Raw genomic sequence first — 14,992 nt, 5'->3', positions numbered from 1 at the left:
CCCAGAACCTGTGCATATTGATTTATTGTTCACAAAGATGGAAGCGAGGGGAATGAGGGGTACACAGGAGGGGACCCTACTCTCCCACTGGAACTCTAGGACTCACTGAGGCACCAGTACTGGGGATTTCAGGGTGCCCAGCATTGGGAACCCTTTCCCCATGCTGTGGTCCCTGAAAGAGCCCCACACTCCTGCTCCAGACATGTCCATACACACTCATCCTCACACACAGACACACACGCACGGAGGCAATAAATATGTTCCGTACCGAAGTGCCCCCAGCCTGACACTTCAGGTGGGGCCCCTCCAAAAGGGAGGTCTTCTAAGTGCTCAATTTTTTCAGGGATGCTGAGGAAGAGTTGGGGAGGGGAAGGGCCAACGTCTACTTATCTCCATTTGCTGGTTTAAGGCAATTGTGGGGTTTTCCCTGGGAGAGAGTGGGGAAGCCAGTTGTTTTTCTATAAGCCCCAGGCTGCCCTATCCAGCTGGAGCTGAGGCAGGGGCTGCCCTTGGCCCCACCCCAAATAGTGCCTCCTCATAGTCCTTGGACCCTCTAAGGGAGGGAGAAGCAGTGTGCAGTGCTTAAAGCTAATACTGATTTGGTTGGCAGCAGCAAGAGGATTGACTGGGGGGCGTTTAACCATCCCAGGGTGATGCTCACATTAACTGGTGTTTTCTTGGCCAAGGGGAGGCAAGACAGGCCAGCCAGCCCAGCAAGCGGGAAAAGATGGTACTCAGAAAAGATGGCCACAACTGCTGGTCCCTAAAATCCCCAGTCCCTGGCCTTTGCAACCAGTACCCAAATAATTTAGCGCTGGAAACGAGAAATAAAATCCCAGCACTTGGCTGGCTGGTCGCTAGGCAGCTCCCCAGCAATCAGGAGCTAGGCGGAAAGACAGGTCTGGTCCCTTTCCCTGGCTAGGGCACTGCCTTAGCAACCAGGAGCCCGGCCCTTAGTAACCGGGGTCCCGCCCCGCCCGGCTCAGAGGCACACGTTGATCTGTTTGGAAAGTTCTCTCTCTAGGTCTAGGATGAGGGCATCAAAGTCTTTGAGGTTCAGGTGCGGGTTGAAGGGTGCCTCGAAATCATCCTCGAAGTCGGTGGCACCCGTTCGCTCGCCTGTCTCCTCGTCCTCGTCTTCGCTGTCGCTGCCCGTCACGTGGTCGTAGTCGGGCCCGGAAAGGTAGTCGCGCTCGCAGGGCAAAAAGTCTCCCCCGCAAACGCTCCAGTCGCCGGCGTAGCGGTTGCTCGGGGGGCTCTCGGGACCACCCCGGCCACGGGGCCGAGTCACTACTTCGGGAGCTGCTAGCGGCAAGTGTAGCGGAGGCTGTCGTTTGGGCCGCAGGTCCGGGGCCAGGTCCGGGGCCTCCGAGGACCTGCGGGGATCTGCAGGAGGAGAGGGAGGGCTTTTGATGACACTACTTATAAAGGTAGCAGCCAGGCCTCTAATTGGCTGTTTAGGTAACAAGGCCGGTCACGATATCATTGGCTGAGCTGGTTGCTTAGGCAACTGGTCTGATTGGCATGTTAAGAAGCAGCGTCAAGCGTGGATTGGCTGTATCTGAACTGGTTGCTGAGGCAACCATGTACAGGTTTACTCTGACTAGGGGGCGTGGCTTGTTTGAAGCCTGAGAATCTGATTGGCTTCCAGAAAAAGCGTTGAGCGGCGGCCTGGCTTGGATTGGCGGCGTGAGCCGGGGGCGGACTCACCTGGCCAGGCCTGCAGCAGGTAGTGCAGAACTTCGATGTGGCGCTTGAAGTCCACTGTGTTGGCAAGGCCCGGGCCAGAGCTGCGGATGCGGGGCCTGCTGGGGTCCTGGCGCGCCGGCAGCAGCACAGGACCGAAGCACACGGCCAGGTTCTGCGCGGTCATGCGGTTGTGGGCGTGGAAGGAGGAGACGAGGCGCAGGTGGTCCAGGAGACGCATCAGCGTGGCCTGAGGAAAGAGGGTTGGGAGGGCATGAGGGAGACTAAGGCGGCTCAGAATGGGAACACTGAGGTTCTACTAGCTGGGAGATAACCTAGCTAAGACTTAACCATTAGGTATTAGTATTATGATCCCATTTGGCTGGAGAGGAGACCAAAGGTAACAGCTTTGGAATGGCAAAGCTTGGACTTGAACCCATTCCTCTCTGTGTTAGGCAGGGTTGATATTAATCCTATTTTATAGATGAGGGTTTTGAGGCACAGAGAGGACCCGGACTTGTCCAGGATCTGGACTTGTCCAGGATCCTATAACCAGGAACTTCCCTTGTGGGAGGTTGACAGACCTGTATTTAGAATTTGTGTTTTTGAAATATCCTAGCTGTGCAACCTTGGGTAGCTCACTCAATTGCTTTGGGCCTCAGTTTCCACTTTTATGAAGTGGGGATACTAATAGCACCTACTTTCTGGTGCCACAAGCTTGTGGCCATTACCAGCCCAGGCATGGGTGAAATATTCTACTAATGTCAGCCCACTCCCTGTCCTACCCATTCCCACCTGGGCCCAACTCACCCTCTCCACATCTGGCAGGCAGCTGAGGAGCCCACGGGTACCTTCAGCACTGGGGGGAGCCCTGCTTGGGGGCCCTCGGGCCATGGCTTCCAGCACCACTTGATAGAGGGGCTGGGTGATGAGTGGTGTGGGTAATTCCCGAAGATAATCCTTGAGGATGCCTGTGGATACAGGGCCCACTCAGGTCAGGGCAACCCTGGCTTCTGGTGCTGGAGGGGTCAGTTGGGGCTGAGAGGGGGGAAGGAGGAGGAGGACAGGTGCAGGAAGGTGAAAACAAGGTCAGACAGAAGACGTGAGGTCCCAGAGGGGCCACAGGGACATGAGGTCCCAGAGGGGCCACAGGGACTGCCATGAGGTGAGGGTTGAATGAGTAGCTGGTGTGGGAGGGAAGAGGCATGCTGACCAGTGATGACATTGATATCAGGATACAGGTCCTCAGAGAGGCAGACAGCTGCACTGTCCCGTTCAAAGGCATCCCGAAGCTCTTTCTTCACAGCTGCTGAGCCACACAGACGGTATAGCCCCACTACCTGGGTGTGGGAGCAGAGAGGGGATTTTTTTTTGCTGGGGCCACAAACTGATCGGGGCCCAGTGGAGTGGGGGCTGGAGTTCTGGGCTAGGGTAGCAGTAGGCTGAGAAGTTGGGGGCTAGCTGTAGCCCCATTGGTTGCCTTCCTGCTCCTCTGACACCTGTCATGGGGTCCCTATCTGGCTGCGTGGACAACCTGGATCTGTAAACCCTATGCTTGGATCACTTGTCCTGGTACTCATATCCTTTGACTCAGGAACTTCTGACTCCTCCTCAGCTCACTTATCACCTCCTCTAGGATGCCTTCCCTGACTACCCCAACCAGCAGGTGAGGTCCTGCTTTAAGCTCTCCCAGCTTCTTCAGTCGTATCCCAACCACAGTTTTACATTTGTAAGTTATTATTGGAGTCATGTCTTTCTGCCATGAGACTCTGAACTCCAGAGGCCTGGGATCCTGTGTCACTAATTGGGTGGATGACCCATAGGTTTTGGGCTGAGTGCTATGGTCTAGGGCCTTGTCCAAGCTGGGACTAAAGGTAGGGTCAGGGGGAAGGCCTGGCCTCTGTACAGTGGGCATTCTGGGAAGGGAATCTGAGGTCTTGGGGCTAGCTGGGGTGTGGGGTAAGGGGCTTACCCGCAGCCCTCGGCGCTCGATCTGCCCAACACACTTCTGAATGATGAGGGGCACCTGGCCCGGGGGCTGCTCCCTTTCCACCAGCAGCTGCAGGGGCAGCCCAAAGACACGGGGCTCAGCTGTGTTGGGTGCTTCCTGCTGCTCCGACAGGGTCAGCTTGGCATACAACAGCCCCTGGGGTTCCAGGCGCACAGCCAGCTTCTGGGCCTGGCACCCTGAAGACACAAGGGGACTTGAATGGAGTCTGCCCCCACGGGCTCCTGTGCCCTGCCCTCCTACTCTAAGCCACACCCCCACACTGGGCTTAGTGCTCAGGGCACCCATACCCTACTCGATCCTCCCCCGCAGCCAAGCATCCTACCTCGGAACACCGTGGGCAGCAGCACAGTGCCCTGGGCACAGGGCCGGTGCCGCCGCACACAAGGGTCCCACACCAGCACCAGGGCTCGCAGCAGCCGGGCAGCTTCGAGTTCCAGGTGGAAGGTGTGGTCCAGCCGCAGGAAGTCTGGTCCTCCGCGCAGCGGCCCGGTTCGGGCCCTGGCCACCCCATCCACCTGGAGCAGGCAGCAAAGGTCTCTCGGGGTGGCCCCGGGAGCCGGCCTCAGCCCTCCCAGCCCGTACAGGTGCAGGCTGAGGCGGCCCCAGAGTGCGGCCGGGGGCGCCCGGGCTGATGGGCCCACCTCGTAGGGCTGGAAGGCGGTGGGCGACAAGGGCCCTGCTGGGCGTTCGGGTGAGTCACCATCACTGAGGTACCCGGCCAGCAGTCCCCGAGAGCCCCCGGCCACTGCTGCCCGCCCAGAGGTCCCTACGCTGCTGTCCAGGTGGTAACGGCTGATGACGGAGCCCGCGGGGGCGGCTCTTTCGCGCTCGCGGCCGGCCCGGGTGCCCCGCAGGCTCAGGCGGCGCCGCAGCTCCGGCAGCTTCCTCATTTTCATGGAGAGGCGCCTGGCGGGGCCTGGGGACTTAGTTCGGGAGGCTTTGGTTGGGGAGTTGGCAGGGGCCACACCTGTGGGAACAGCAGACCTCAAGGTTCCGCAACATGGGCTTGGAATGGGGCTAAGGCCTGTGGTCATCTTGGGGAGCGAGGGTGGGGGTTGGGTAAGGTTTGTGCTCACCTTGTGGGGCCACACCCTCCGGCTCCCCCAAGCCTGGCTGTGTCCTGGGGGTCTCAGGTGCCAGGGGTCTGGGGTCCTCCTCAGGGATGGGGTTGTACCAGATCTCACCTGCAGGCTCCCCACTGCCAGGTACCCCAGGCCCCAAACAGGCCTCATCTGGTGGCTTGGCCCCACCCAGCACCCATCTTCTGCTGCTGGGCTCCAGGCTCTGCAGGTAGGCACCTCGTGAGGGACTTCGAGATGCCTCAGGGCTGGGGGGGCCCTCTGCTCCAGCCTGGGGCTCTTCAAGGACCTGGGGCTCTGGCTCTGGAGGGCTGGGCTCCCGGCGCTGGGCTGGGTGGCCTGGCAGAGAGCAAGGGAGTAAGACCCACACCCCTGACTCCCCCAAAAGAGCAACCCCAGCCCAGACTCTTCCCCCAGCAGGGGCTGGAACATTTGTTTGGAGTGGGATCAGTTGCCAGCTTAGAGTCCACCCCATTTTTGTCCCTGAGGTCCCTAAGGCCCCTCTGCCTCCAGCCTCAAGGGTCCTCTGGCGGGGTTCTTCGTCCCTGGCTCTGCCTCTCCACCCCTCTCACTAGCCCAGGAATGGAGCCCTGCCCCATCCTGTCTCAATGGGTGGCTTGGGGCAAGTCACTCCCCATCTCTGAACCTCAGTGTTGTCCTATGACATGGGGGCATTCGATGCTCTTTCCAAGGGGGGCTTCAGGGAGCTAGGCATGGGGAGCACTTCCTAAGCCCCCATGTCATGGCCAAGCACACAGTGGACGCTGGCTTGCTTGCTCGAAAGACAGGAGCAGGCATGACAGCCAGCACAGGTTTCTCCTTTCCTGCAGCGTATCACCCCCCTCATCAAGCCTGTCGTCCCAACTCTGACCCTACCAGGAGTGGGCCATCTCAGTCCAGACCAGAACCCCATGGTCAGTGCCTTGGCGCCTCCCCTTTGCTCTGTCCTCCCCCCCCCCCCATCCCAGGCTGTTTCCTGTGTTGTTTGTGCGTGGGCACCCAGTCCCATCTCTCTACTCTGGGAATCTGGGAAGGGCTGGCGGGGAGGTCAGATCCAGGAGTCATCTGGCCTCCCTCCTTTAACTCCTTCCTTCCCCAGACTTCCTGTCCTAGGCAGCTCCCATTTCTTCAAGGTCTCATCTTGCTTGCCTGCAGATTCCCTCCTCCTGTCACCTCTGATTTCTACCCACAGAGACTCTCCCGGATCTCTATTAGGAGCATAGTCCTAAGAGCTGTTTAAGTCACTAACCCTGAGCAAATTACCCAAATGCTCTGTGCCTCAGTTTTCCCACCTGTATCAAGGGGACAGTTTTCTGGGACTGCTTAAGTGGATGCAGCCGCAGTCATTGGTTAATAGGTGGGATGAGGGGTGCCTACTATGATTGATGCTCCAGGTGTCTCCATCCTGCAGGAGGGCGCCCCGCATCTCCTATCCCGGGTCTCTAGGGTTCAGGATGCCCCTTGACCTGACTGGGCTCCAGTGCCCCAGCCTCCCAGCTCCTCCTCCCTCCCTCTCCAGGCGGTCCATATCGGCCCCATTTCCTGTCAGGGGCGAGGCCCCCTCCCGGGCCTCCTAAGGAGCCCGCGGCGCTGGCATCCCGGGCTAGGCGCACATAACGGTCCGCGCCCCTCTCCCCTCAGCCCCTTCCTTCCAGGACTCCCGCCCGTCCCCCGATCCCTCACCCCAGCCCGCAGCGGGCTCAGCAGGGCTCCCCTGTCCCCTCAGCAGACTCCTCTTGGGCCCCAGTACCCCCTGCAGGCCGGGCGGGGCTCGGCGCCCCCGCCTTCGCCCCCTGTTCCGCTCACCGCGCTCCTTGGAGTCCGACTTTTTCCGGGGAAGTTTCTCCCGGCCCCGCAGGCGGGAGAAGGTTTTCCTGAGCAGTGGCTCGGCCATGCTGCGGCCCCCGGCCGGGCCGAGCGCGAGCCTGGGTCCGGCCCTGGCCGCCCCCCGCCCGCCCCGCCCTGGCCGCGCCGCGCCGCCCGCCCCGCGCCCCGCGCCAGCAGGAAGCGCATTCCGGGAATGCTTGCCCAAACTTTTTTTTTCCCCTTCCCGCGGCCTGAGCGAGCGAGCGATGCTGGGAGTTGTAGTCGCCCAGGGCCAGGAGGGGAGGAAAGGGGGCTCTGGGCTGCCTGCCTGGGCTCCAGCTCCGACATCGTGGCACAGCCCAGGGCCCTCTTCCCCCCTCTCCGTGGTGGTTGCTAGTTGTCGTGGCTTTACCTCCAAAACGCATCCTGCACATATCTTCTCCCCGACCCCATCTTATGCTGCAACCTGTTGCAAGCCCTGGTATCACTCCTTTCCCCGGCACCCCTCTTCCTTAGTCTCCTGGATGCCACCCTAGTGCCTCCCTCCTCCATCTAATTCTACCCTCCTCCCCAATTCCGGTTACTGCTGCTGTTTAACTGATCCCTAAACTCAGTGGCGCAAAACAGCTGTTGTGTGATGCTCACAGATGCTGTGGGTCAGGGGTCGGGGCAGGGCAGAGCTGGCCCTGATTGCCTCTGCCCCTCAGTTAGAAAGTGTTTGAGGTGAACCATCTGGAGGCATGTTCACTTACAGGTCCTACAACTGATGCCAGTGATGGGCTGGGGCAGGCCTCTCCTCCCAGGAGGTGGGCAGGTTTCTCACACAGCCACCCACGGCTCCAAAAGTGAGCAAGGCAGAAGCTGTATTATCTTTCCTGACCCATCCACCCTCAGATGCCACACTGTGCCACTTCTGGCACCAGATTCAAAGGGAAGGGACTCAGACCCGCATCTCTCTCAGTGGGTGATGTGTCGAGGTGATCTTGTGCAAGAGGATGTGGGATGAAAGATATTATTGTGGTGGTCTTGGGAAATTTAACCCTCCTCACCCCTGCATTCCATGCTCCACACAGCACCAGAGTGACTTAAAAAGCTGAAATCAGATCAAGGTACATCTCTGCTGAACAGTCTTCTTATGACGTCTCACCCCACCTAGAATAAAATCCAGATCCCCACAAATAAAATCCAGTCCCAATTAAACTTCTGGTTGCATCTCCTTTGTTGTCCCCAGCACTCACCTCAGCCTCCTCTCTGGGACTCCTTCAAACATCCTGCCCCAGGCCCTTTGTACATGCAGTTTCCTCTGCCTCAGAAACCTTGGTTCTTCTGAAACTGCCTCTTTCTCATCTTTTAGTTCTGATGGCACCTCCTTGGGAGGCCCTCCTTGACAACCCACCACCATCCAGTCATGATCACACCACTGTATTTAATTTCTTTAAATATTTGCTTCAGCTTGAACTTAATAGCACCAGTAGTTTGTTCTAGTTTATCTGCGTCCTTGTTTAGACTGAGGGTCCACAAGATGCTTGTCTATCTTGTTCACTGCTGAATGTTCGGGTAGGAGATCAGGTGCCAGGTGATGGAGTTTTGGATAAGATGGGTGGCTAGAAGGCCTGGACAGAGAAAGTGTGTTTGCTTATAGTTGTGTTTATCCTACTTGGATTTCTTTGAACTTCTTGGATGTGTAGATTCATATATTTCATCAATGTTGGGAAATTTTTGGCCATTATTTCTTCAACTATGCTTCCTGTCCCTGTCTCTTCTCTCTTTCTGGGAGTCCTATTATATGTATATTGGTATGTTTGGTAGTGTCCCATAAGTCTCTGAGACTCTGTTTATTTTCCTTTATTATGTGCATTTGAGAAGAGTCAGACTGGAGAGGGATGGGATGTACCTCATCAGATCCCTGCCCAGATGTCTTTGGTGTAGCTGCTGTTAGTGGAGAGAGTGGTTGGGGGTCAGGACAACACCTCTTCACAAGTCCAGGGTAGGGGGTGCAGGACTAGGGTCCTGTTGGGGTACCTTAAAACCTCAGAGGAGCTGGAGGCCAGTGTGGGGGTGAGAGCCGCCCTTGGTCTCACCCATATCAAATCAAATAATTAAAAAGCAGCCACATGCCATATCAATATTTGTTATTTTTCTTGGTAAACCTTTTGGGAGAGTTTCTGTATTTTTTCTGTTGCATTTATTTGGCTACATGCAGCTCATATAACTCACAGTTGGCTATGGTTTTTTCCTCAGCAATCAGAAATTCTTGGTAAATGAGAACAAATGATCTACAAACTGTATATGATGAAATGGTTACAAATGTTAAACTTCACACTTTGTGACATTCCCACTATTATTCCTCTGGATTTTGGTAGTTGCTGTTTGGATTTTGGAGCCTGTGTATGTGTGTTTTCTTTCCCCCAAATGTTCTCACTGGCTGTGGGCCCGATGTGCTGTGCTTATGGTGCCTGATGGATAATTCAGCTCCCAGTCCATATGGGGATTTGTTGAAATAAGAAATGCAGGTAGAGGGGGCTGGCCAGGTTTGAGCAGAGCTCTGCACCTCTGTGGCAACAATGGGACTAGGTGGATAAGTACACCAGCTCCCTCACCCCTCATGTGGAGTGACTGAGGTGTATGTTCCATGCTGACCCCCAGAAGTCCCTATGGGATTAAGCTCCAGCTGTCCATAATGGAAACTTGCATATCAGTGTACTCTTGACCAACTTCATTTCCTTCCCAGCCTCACTTCTCCACCCCCCTTCCAGCATTTCCTGGATCACTTCCCAAATAAACTACTTGCACTTGAATCTTTATCTCAGGGTCAGACAGTCTCTCTAGGTCTCAGTTTCCTCCTTAGGCCAAAAGGAAGACTAACTCCCCCTGTTATCAAGGCTGTGGGGGTGGGTCATGAATCTGTGGGCTAAGTTCCCTGTCTGCCACCTCCCACAGTCCTTAGTTCCTGGGAAATGGAAGGTGGAGAAGGTTTTGGGGAGTAGGCCCCAGTTTCCACCCCCTGTTGTCATTCCCTGTCACCCTTGCACCTGAGGCTCACTTGCCTCTGGCATCTTCCAGGGCGAGGAGGTGAGTGCTGCAGAGGAGCCAGGGAAGAGGTAGCTGCCCAGAGATGTCTCCAGGGGCAGCACTGAGGAGCTGGAGGGAGAGAGGGTGGTCCAGTGACCTTGAGGCAGCCTCCCCAGGTGGGGTGTGGTCTCACTTGGGAGGCAGTAGGTGGGGTAGCATAGCTTAGCCAGAGCCTCCCAGTGGCCCTTGGCAAAGCCTGGCCAGGCAGCTGTGGAGCTGAAGCTGAGCTGCAGGGGCGATTACCAGTCACCCTTGAAGTGCCTTCCTTTGATCAGCTGCGGGCCTGCTGGGCTCTCCTGCTGGCCAGGCCCCTGACAGGCCCCAGGATGCATTCCGCAGCTGGCCGCCTGCAGCCGTACCAAGAGCTGCCCTGGTGTCAGGCTTGCAGGGACTGGGTGTGCTGGTGTGGCCATCAGAGCCTCCCAGATGCTGGTTTTTCCAGAGGTAAGAGAGACAGGTTGGAGAAGGGTGGCTAGTCAGGTGGGAACAAGTGGCCTAGGGTGGGCAGGGAGGCAGAGACCCCATGTTATTTCTCTGCTCTCCCTCCTCCCTCTCAAGTCTCTGGGCTCTCCTGCACATTCCAAACAATGGCTCTTGGGAGGTAGCCTCTAAGCTGTCTTTGTATACCTGGGGGCCATGCCAGAGAATTACGCTAATAGTGTGAGATTTAGTGGGTGCCTTGGGCCACACTATCAGTTTGACTTCTAGAGGGGCCAGAGACTGAGTAACTAAGGTGAGCCACATGGGTGGTCAGCCATGTCTATATGACTGTCATGGGCTGAATTGTGCCCCCCCCCCAATTCATATGTTGAAGTCCTAATCCCCCAGAACCTCAGAACATAAGTGTATTTGGAGAGATGGTCTTTAAACAGGTGATTTAATCAAAAAGCAGTCTTTAGGGTGGGCTCTAATCCAATATAACTGGTGTCCTTATATGAAGAGATTAGGACACAGACATGTGGTCACACAAGAGGGAAAATGATGTGAAGACACAAGGAGAAGGTGGCCATCTGCAAGTCAAGGAGAGACTCAGAAGCAACCAATCCTGCTGATGCCTTGAAGTCTGGAGACTTTCAGCCTCCAAAACTGTGAGGAAATAAATTTCTGTTGTTTAAGCTGCCCAGTCTGTGGTGTTTTGTTATGGAAGCTCTAGGGAACTGATACAGTGGCCAACCCCCAGTGAGAATCCCAGACACTAAGACTCAAGTAAGCTCCCCTGGTAGGCAGTACCTCACATGTATTGTTACACATCATTGCTGGGAGAATTAAGCACTGTCCACACAACTCTACAGGGAGGACAATTGAAGCTTGTACCTGGTCTGTCCTGTAATCCATCCCATGTGCCTTTTATCTTTGCTGATTTTAATCCATATGCTTTCCCTATAATAAACCATGAGTATAGCAACTTTGCTGATTCTATGAATCCTTCTAGTGAACCACTGAACCTGAGGGTGGTCTTGGGGACCTCCTGCTATACAGATTCGCAGAGATGGTAGTGTCTCCTCAAATCCCTGGCAAATATATACTTGGGAGTAGGAGCTCCCCCTCCAGGACCTTGGGTGCAAGTCTTACTGAGTCCTTCCTCATGCTTTGCCAGCAGCAGCTTCATAGTCACTTCCACCATCTAATTTACCTTTTGCTCCCCAGAGCTCCACATAGGGCAGGGCTTGAGCTGTTCCAAGCTGCAGCATGACTTTGGGAAAGTCACCCGCCTGGGAGGCCATCCAGTGTCATGATGGAGAGAGGAGAGTTCAGGTTTTGGGGTCACACTCAGCTGGATTGGAATCCTTCTGCCCCAATCCGGCATGTGGCCTTGTGATAGTCAGTTTCCCTCTCTGAGCTGTAGTGTCTGAATCTCCAAAATTGCTTTGAATCACCCAGTACAATCCCACGTGGAGAGAAAGAAGTATTATTGTACTCCAACACTGGCGAGGGTCACTCTGCTCCTTCAGATCTAGATAAATTGGGCCCAAACTCCTTCCAACACCCTCTCCGAGGTTTAGGAGAACCCCTCAATGGTTACTGTCTCATGGCCTCTGGTTACTGCTGAGTTACATAGTTCTACTATGAGCTTGCTGTTCCTGCTTCTCTCCTTGATTTCACCAAGGCTCTTGGGTGTGCAACAGGCTTTACTGAAGGCTGGGGAGTGGAGGAAGAATTTACATTACATACCACAGCCACTTCAACTTGACATCTCTGTTCCTACCCAGCCTCCCTGTCACCTCATCTGGCATCCTACATTCTTTCCATTATGCTGCCTCATTCATTCATTCATTCATGCATTCATTCATTCATTCATTCAACAAGTATATATTGTGAGTGGCCACTGTACTAAGTGTGAGGGCAAAATAAACAAGAGAACATGGTCTCAGCTCCCAGTTCTCAGTCAAGTGGGTGAAACAGACATTCATCAAATAATCACACAGATGACCATAAAATCACTGATGTGATGAGGAGAATGAGGGGATAGTGAGAATATTAGGGCGCATGATGTAGGTGAGGCAGGGAGGGGGTGAGGACAGTCTTCCCCAAGGAAGTGGGATTTGTGTTGAAATTGCAAAGTTGAGGTGGCATTAACTCTGGGAGGAAGTGAGGAAGCAGGAGCAGTATATGCAAAGGTCCTGTGGCACCACCTCCAAAGATCTATTTCTGCAGTATTTTTTACTTAAAAAAAGTTACATGTCATATTTTATCACTACGTTTTGGGAGAGAAGAGCACATAGAAGGTAGATATTAGTTGTGAATCTTTCTGAATCCTTTTAATGACTTCAATACATTTTTTCAATGGAACAGTAAAAACAGGACAATATTTCACTATATAAAAAATGATATAAAATTCAAGATTCAGTGTCTATGAAGTTTCATGGGTGCTCAGCCATGCCGATTCCTTGATGTATTATCTTTGTGGCTTCCACTCCATAACAGTAGAGCGGAGTCATTGTGACAGAAACTGTATGACCCATAAAGCTGATGATATTTATTCTCTGGCCCTTTACAGAAAAAGTGTTCTGACTTATAATCCATGACTCGCTATCACGTTGGTTCTGCAGCACACGCCCTCCCTCCGCATATCCCTGCTTAACCCTTACCATGTTCACCTCTACCCTGTGGACCAATCGGGGTGGTGAGGGCTGACTCCTGCCACCCTCCACAGCCCCCCTGCACACCCCACTCCCCTCTGAACAGCGGAAGCTTTGTCCCACCATGGGAACTTTGCACATGCTGTTCCCTCTCAAGGATGGATTACACCTGAAGGGTGTGGTACTGGGCCAGTTCACAGCTAGGATGTTTTTGAAAAGAGCTTTAGATCTATTTTGTAAAATGATACTATCGCCACCTGGTGGCCACTTCCTTAAACTGTAGCTGCAATTCTTAAAAGCGTTTGGAGTCACGGCCCTCTCCCGGAGCTCCGCAGGGGCTGAAAAAACGCTGAGATCCGGTGTTCCCATGACTCCGAACTGATGGCTATTTGGGTCTCAAATCTCTACAGCCCCCTTCTCTGTGATCCTCAAACCCCTGGAGGTTGTTGTTAAAATTATGGTTCAGCCCTGGCCCTTGTGGCTCGGTTGGAGCGTGGTCCTGTACACCAAGGGGCAGCAGGTAGGCGCCCTGTCAGGGGCACCCAGGTTGGATCCGCGCGCGCCTGCATGTTCTCTCTCTCTCTCTCTCTCTCTCTCTCTCTCTCTCTCTCTCTCTCTCTCTCTCTCTCTCTCTCTCTCTCTCTCTCCCCCCACCCCCTTCCCCTCTCTAAAATCAATAAATAAATACTATGATTCAGTGAGTGGTCTGCAGTAGTGTCTGAGCTTTCATTTCTAGCAAGCTCCCATGATGGTGATGCGTCTGATTCATGACCTACATGAGTACCAGGCTTTAGTTTTTCTGTAGAAAATGGGTCAACAAACTCAGTAAAGGGCCAGATAGTAAATATTTTAGACTTTGCATGCCAAGGGGTCTCTATCAAGACTACTTAACTCTGCCTTGTGGCTTGAAAGCAGTCACAGAAAATATATAAACAAATGAGCTTGGTTGTGTTCCCATAAAATTTTATTTATGAGCTAAAATTAGAATTTTACATAATTTTAATCTATCGAGGATAGTCTTCTTTTTTTAATTTCCCCCAACCATTTAAAAATGTAAAAACCATTCTCAGCTCACAGGCTGTACCAAAACAGACTGCAAGCTGGATTTGGCTCACAGGGCCTTAGTCTGCAGCCCCTGGTCTAGGCACTGAATTCTAGACACTATCGTGTCATTAAGGCCTGGGATTGAACCTGCAACCCTTCAGCGTGTGGGCGGATGCTCTAACCACTTAGCCACACTAGCCAGGGCCTGAGGACAAGTTTTTATTGATTTTTATAGAGAGAGGAAAGGAGAGAGAGGGAGCTACATCGATGTGAGAGAGAACATCGATCGGTTGCCTCCCTTATGCATCCAGACTGCGGATTGTACCCGCAACCTTTTGGTGTATGTATGGGATGATCCTCCAACCAGCGAAGCCACCCGGCCAGGGCAAGAGCCTAGGATCTTTATGTGTAGGTCTCACAGCCACTCCAAGAGGGTGTTGGCCACCACTGACGATGAGAAGATGGGGGCTGAGAGGGGTGCTAGGGGCACTTAACTGGCAAGTTCTTGATCTCTCATTGGAACTGAGATTTATTTTCACTCTCACGCTCCATTGCCTCTCTGAGTGTGGCCAGTCACACCCGTTTGTAAGCAGAAGCATTTCAGATCTGAACTCTGTGCCAGCCCAACATGTGCCTGGGAAAACTGCAACTACAAGCGTTTAACATTCTTACTTCCGTTCCTTCCAAGGAATATCGGCCCCCAGAGAGATTCAAGGTTTGCTGAAGCGGAACCAGGATGTAAATCGGAGAACATAGTATATAGGTAGGTCTGTGTAAAAAAGGTTATCTGGGTGACCCTGAGGCATTGTGAGAATAAAGGGAGAGATGCAAGTATCTGAATAAGGACCCTTGGAGGTGGAAGAAGTGTCAAAATGGGGTGTTTCAGGAAGATTGGCAGCATAATCTCTTCCTTGGTAACCCCAAGAAATCTCCAGCGAAGCCTAAGGTTTTTATATGGACATACATTTTCATATGTTTAGGAGTACGAAGACTGAGTTATATGTAAAGGGTATGTTTAACTTCTAGAAGCTATATATATAATAGAATATATATAAATTCTTATATGTTTATAAGAAACTATATAAAAAACCATATATGTTTTACCCCCCAGCACCCCAAAGCCCCTTTATGGCTCATGTATATATATATATATATATATATATATATATATATATATATATATATATATATATTTTAAATTTATCTTTATTGTT

At 53.3% G+C, this 14,992-nt stretch overlaps 2 protein-coding genes across 2 annotated transcripts in view; both read right to left on the bottom strand.

Moving 5' to 3' along the window:
• The window catches only part of LOC308556324 (olfactory receptor 1f45-like), a gene marked incomplete at both ends in the record, with an annotated part of 504,663 nt that overhangs the window by 391,177 nt on the left and 98,494 nt on the right, over nucleotides 1–14,992 (bottom strand).
• On the bottom strand, nucleotides 5–6,727 carry SYDE1 (synapse defective Rho GTPase homolog 1). The gene is made up of 8 exons (XM_081136773.1): nucleotides 6,583–6,727; nucleotides 4,774–5,115; nucleotides 4,020–4,664; nucleotides 3,659–3,873; nucleotides 2,900–3,026; nucleotides 2,497–2,657; nucleotides 1,711–1,936; nucleotides 5–1,386 (listed from the first exon to the last, which is right to left on the bottom strand). Exons 1-8 carry the CDS (start codon nucleotides 6,668–6,670, stop codon nucleotides 983–985), a joined length of 2,208 nt encoding a protein of 735 aa, XP_080992899.1. The 5' UTR covers nucleotides 6,671–6,727; the 3' UTR covers nucleotides 5–982.

This window comes from Miniopterus schreibersii (assembly GCF_964146895.1).
Source record: "Miniopterus schreibersii genome assembly, chromosome: 4".
Taxonomy (NCBI): Eukaryota; Metazoa; Chordata; class Mammalia; order Chiroptera; family Miniopteridae; genus Miniopterus; species Miniopterus schreibersii.
This window is presented reverse-complemented; position numbering and strand designations above follow the sequence as displayed.